General features: G+C 43.9%; 1 protein-coding gene across 1 annotated transcript in view; it reads right to left on the reverse strand.

The window, feature by feature from the left end:
- The window catches only part of LOC100952978 (nuclear cap-binding protein subunit 1-like), a 64,474-nt gene extending 61,794 nt beyond the window's left edge, over nucleotides 1-2,680 (reverse strand). Inside the window, 2 exon segments of the mRNA XM_012804899.1 lie at nucleotides 2,373-2,499; nucleotides 2,665-2,680. Of these exon segments, the coding sequence (XP_012660353.1) occupies nucleotides 2,373-2,499; nucleotides 2,665-2,680 (143 nt within the window).
- Nucleotides 2,681-5,330: the final 2,650 nt, after the last annotated feature.

The following is a 5,330-nucleotide window of genomic DNA, read 5'->3' on the forward strand; positions in this document are numbered from 1 at the left end:
GGTCTTATTTGTGAACTCTGACTTCATTTGGGCACAGAAGCCTTGAATGCAGACTGCACTGAGCCTCGTGGAATCTGGCTTTGAGCCGACCCACCTAGCTGGGGTATAAATCTCAGTATCGCTTCTGCTGCTCTCCACCTGCACATCAAGCTGGGTCTGTCCTGATTTGAAAGGCGCAGGGCTGGCCACAGTGGGTCCAGGTGAACAACAACAACAAAACCCTGCTGGCAGCGTCAACTTGGAGAAATGACTTCTTTTTTATAGTCATTGTCTGGCTCTGTCAATCAGCTTCAGAATTTCTCTGCAGGGCTGGAATGCCACAGCTCAGAAGAAAGGATGACATCAGGAGTGGAACACACACACACATACACACACAGGAGGGAGAGAGAGATGTGGTGATTAAATCTTGTGCGTTAAGGATGAGCGATCCCACCTTTCACAGTTGTATTATTTTAATTTCAATAAACATTTATTGAAAGCCCACCCCCAGCTGAGCACTGGAGCAGGCAGACTCTCTGTGGGCACCAAAGGGAATATAAAACCCCTTCAGACAGGTCTCCACCCTCACAGTCTAGAAGGAGAAGCAAAAAACAAAATGAAACAAAACAAAAAAACCAAACAAAAACAAAAGCCACCAAGCCAGACAGTAGGCTTGAGAATTTATAAGTACTTCCACAAACATCTCATTTAGCCCTGTTTGCAAAGCAGATGAGGCGGTGTTATCTGCATTTTACAGATGAGAGCAAGAGCCTTGTTTAAGATCACAGAGCTAGTAAGTGACAGCCCCATAATCCAGGTCATGAAAACTCCTGTTTCAAAGCTTTTCCCACAATATGACACTGCCTCTTTATAAACACTTGGTTATAATACAGCACCGTGATGACAGAGCACAAAGGGGAAAAAAAAAAAGATTAATTCTTCAGAACCAAGGAGATAGAGGATCAGGCTTCTCAAATGAAGTAATTTTCCATAGGTAGAGAAAATAGAGATTGTTGTAGGCAGAAGGACACAGGGAGGTGGAAGGAAGGTGATGCTCCTGTGTACAGCAGGGGTGATGAGGCCACCTCTGTCATCCATACTTGACTACAAGGTCCAGTCCAGGGTCAAGAGGAAACACATGAAAAAGCTTCGGTGTGCCTCCCTGCTTGCCTCCTTGGTTTCTATCTCCAAGGAGGACCCCTCTATTTCTTGGGGAATGAATGTGGGGAGAAATGACCCTTCTCTCTGGGCACACCCCTCATTCAGTGGCTTTGCAGCCTCACTGTGAAAATCTCGTCAATAGAGCACAGAGTATGTCTCCATTGCTCATCCAGGAGATGCACACATAGGGTGCAGGGTGTTGTTTCATGTCACAAAAAGTGCTTTCAACCTCCTGTGTGACTTGGCGTCCCTTGGCCTCTCTGATCCTGTCTCTCTCTCTCTCTTTTATATCCTGTCTCTCTCTATCCCTCATGTATGAAGTGGGGGGTTAATTGTACCAACCGTGCGGGGTTGTCATGAGGATTAAGTGGGTGGATTTTTGTGAAGCACACAGCCCAGCTTTACACATGGCTATTTAGAAAGAGGAGCTGTTACTGCTGCTGCTGTTTAACGTGAGGAAAGCAAATAGGTGATCTGTCATGTACTGAACCCACATCTCCGCCATTCCCGACAGAGGTGGCCCCTGTGGGGCCAATGACTCTATTGTCAAGTGGAGAGCTTCAAAATGACCCCTGGGACCTGTTTCATGGGTTGACGGGGAAGAGGAAGAAGAAATCAGAGTTTTGTATCTGATTTGGCTGAGGGCTGGATCTTTGTGTTTTCAAGGCAGTGGCTTTGGTTTGGATGAAGTGCTTTGTCAGCAAGACGTGGTAACAGGTAGATGATATGTAAGATGTGGCTAGAAACTAACACGATGACAGAACTAGCCAGCTGCTCATAAAGCAGACCTCAGGAAGCAGCCGAGAGTGGTCAGGGGCAGAGGTGGAGATATGGCTAGGCCAAAAAATCTGGGAGCTCTAGTGGGAATGGAAAATGGAATCAGACATCTGTGCCTGTCTTCAGGGCAGAGGGAGCACAGTCAGGGGAGAATACGGCCCTGGTGATGACTGGATATCCTTGGCTAATCCCTAGCTCATGAGATTTTAGGTCTTGGGCTGCACAACTAAATCCAGATTCTCACAGCATGGCTGAGGCTGCTCATGCATCTTGTGGTCTTGTACAGATGGACTCAAGATTCAGATAAGACCATATTGGGGGTTCTGGGACAGAGCAGGGCGGGAGAAGAAAGGAGCTGAGGCTGATCATGAAGTCCCAGTTACTGGTTGATCTTTGCCACAGCCACAACTTTTCACTCCCTCTATATCTGCTGATTCAAAAGGATCATTTGTCACCTGTTGGAGCCAGCATTTGATGCTCGGCACTTACATTTCACAGTCAGGTCAGCCAGGTCCTCTAGATTTTCAGGAATAGATATCTTTTCTTCAGCTAGAAGTTCTTTTCCATTTTTCTGGGACTCTTCTGCATAGGGGAAAGGCAAGAGGCAATGGAAAAAAGTGTGAGTCAGAAAAGACCTGTCCCTTTTTCTTTTTATGAACAGGTGCTCATTTTCTTAGAAGGTGGGATTCAGGAAAAACTTCCTGGGAATTTTAACTGGCCTAAGAAATCTTCACCACCATGACTGACTTTGCTGAAAGTCCATCGCATTTTCTGTGCGAGGCATTGAATTTCACCTGATGAGATATAGGTAATAAGGAGGAAAACTATTGCATTAGGTAGAATTTGGTTTAAAAGCGTAGTGTTCCCATCATAAAAGCACCAATTGTAACAATAGTTAATAATGTAGACAAACTCACCGGCACCCCTCCACTCCACTTTTGACTTATTGTAGGGATTGGAAAACTAAAAACTACATTTCCTGGTCGCCCTTGCATCTGAGATTTTCACGTGACCTTCATTCTGCCAGGCTGTTGTACTTACAATAAACCTGGATGCAAATAAGAGTAATGGGAGGTGTTAGTCAGACACGGGCAGATCTGAGCTGGTAAGCCCTGTGGCAGAAGCATCTGATCCTCCTGTGCCAGCTTTGGGGGGAGTATCCGGTATCCAACCCTGAGTGTTGAGGAGCACTCAGATATAGAGAAGTGTTCATTAAATTGTTCTGCGGTGTGCCACCTTCTCCCTCCGCTTGAATGTTTTTCCCCACTACAATAGCCCTAGTTACTTTGTTCTTGGTCCTCCCGGAAATGTTGTGAACTGTATACTACCTTTTACCTTTCTGTGAGCCTCCCAATAATTTAAAAAAATTTTACTGATGTATAGCATAGCGTACATAGCTAGAGACACGTCTGTCGTAAGTGTGCAGTTCAATGATCTTTCTCCAAGAAAACACACTGTAGCTAGCCTCCCGTCTAAGAAAGAGAAATCCAGAAGGCCCTTGAAGGGTACTTCATTCTTGTCACTACCTGTACAAAAATAGCCACTACTGCAACGTGTAACAGCTTAGATTGTTCTTTTCAAAATCATTATTATTTTTGAGACAGAGTCTTACTCTGTTGCCCCAGGCTAGAATGCCATAGCATCATAGCTCACAGGAACCTCAAACTCCTAGGGTTAAGTGATGCTCTTGCCTCAGCCCTCCAAGTAGCTGGAACTAAAGGCATACATCACCACGCTCAGCTAATTTTTCTATTTTTTAGTAGAGACAGGGTCTCACTCTTGCTTAGGCTAGTCTTGAACTCCTGAGCTAAAGCAATCCACCCGCCATCCCCTTCCTAGAGTACCTGGATTACAGGCATGAGTCACTGCGTCTAGATTGGATTTTATGTATTTTTGAACTTTATATAAAGAGAGTCATACTTTATGTGTTCTTCTATGCCTGGCCTTTTTGCTCAACACTGTGAGGTTCATCCATATTGTTGCATGTGGTTTTAGTTTGCACACATCACTGTATGGCTGTATTGCAAATCATTTATCTGTTCTATTGTTGTAGGCATCTCGTAGTTTTCTGGGGTGATTGTTAATAGTGCAGCTGTGAACATTGCGTACCTTCCCTTCCTCCCTTCCTCCCTCCCTCCTTCCTTCCTTCCCTTTCTTCTTTCTCTCCTCTTCCTCCTTCTCCTCTTTCTTCTTCTCTTTTTTTTTGAGGTATTGTGGGGCTTTGCTATGTTGCCTGGGTGAGTTTCAAACTCCTGGGCTCAAGCAGTTCTGCCTCAGCCTCCCCAAGTACTGGCATCACAAGCATAACCCACCAAGCACAGCCTGTGTACATTTCTTTTTGAAAATGTACATACATCATACACATTTCTATTGGGTATATTTCTGGGATGGAATGTCTAGTTGTAGCAAACTGCAGTCACAGTTCGCTATAGTGAGGGAACAACTGCAATACATCACATGTGCTACAGTGTGACTGGGGGGCTGACCAAGGGTTTAATGGGTCTGAAGCATATCCCACCCTCTCCCTCAGCTTAATCCTTTATTTTTCTCCTTTATTTCATGGTGTGAAATTTAATGAATATCCTGAATGCCAAACTCCATCTCAGCTTCTTTTCCTAGATAACTCAACCTTAAACACTGGGTCTTGCCTCAGTAGATACCATACAACAGATTTGAATAAGCACTCTAGTTGCTCAGTATCTGTGTCTACAGAGTATCTTTTGCTAGACTCTGTCCTGCCTGAACTGGCTAGAGTGGATTATGTTTTCAACAGTGGAGTACTGGATTTTGTATGTGTGTGTGGACTCTGATCCCTATAGGGAATAGGAATGGTGTACTTCTTAAGATTCTAGAATTTAGATTAGAGAGAGGGAAGGGGCTGGATTCTGCATTCAGTATGCATAGCTTTACTTAACTCCACTACTTTGGGTCATTTCCCCACCCTCATCTGTGCCAGCCCAGGGACTTCTGCCTAACCTTCTCAGAAACTTCCAGACTTCTTCCCAGGTGGAAATATCACCCTGTACTGGGGGACTGAGGATGGGGCCTAGAGATTTGCCTCCTTCTTAAACAGCTTTCCTCCATCCTTTCAAATTCAGCTTTGATCTCTTTTACCCCATTTTCAGATATACAAGTTGAATATACCATCTTCTCCCCACAAGAGCAAAACAGCAAAATTCTTGGGACCAGAAGTATTTTGGGTTTCAGATTTTTGAATATTTTTAAATATTTGTATATTACATAATGAAATGTGTTTGGGATAGTACTCAAGTCCAAACATGAATTTCATTTATGTTTCATATACATCTTATAAAAATACCCTAAGGGTAATTTTATACAATGTGTTTTAATAATTTAACAATTTAAAACAAAGCTAGTGAATGCTGGACCATCAGAAAGAAAGGGTGTCATTA

Source organism: Otolemur garnettii, unplaced genomic scaffold (assembly GCF_000181295.1).
Source record: "Otolemur garnettii isolate 467f Iridium unplaced genomic scaffold, OtoGar3 scaffold00002, whole genome shotgun sequence".
NCBI classification, from domain to species: domain Eukaryota; kingdom Metazoa; phylum Chordata; class Mammalia; order Primates; family Galagidae; genus Otolemur; species Otolemur garnettii.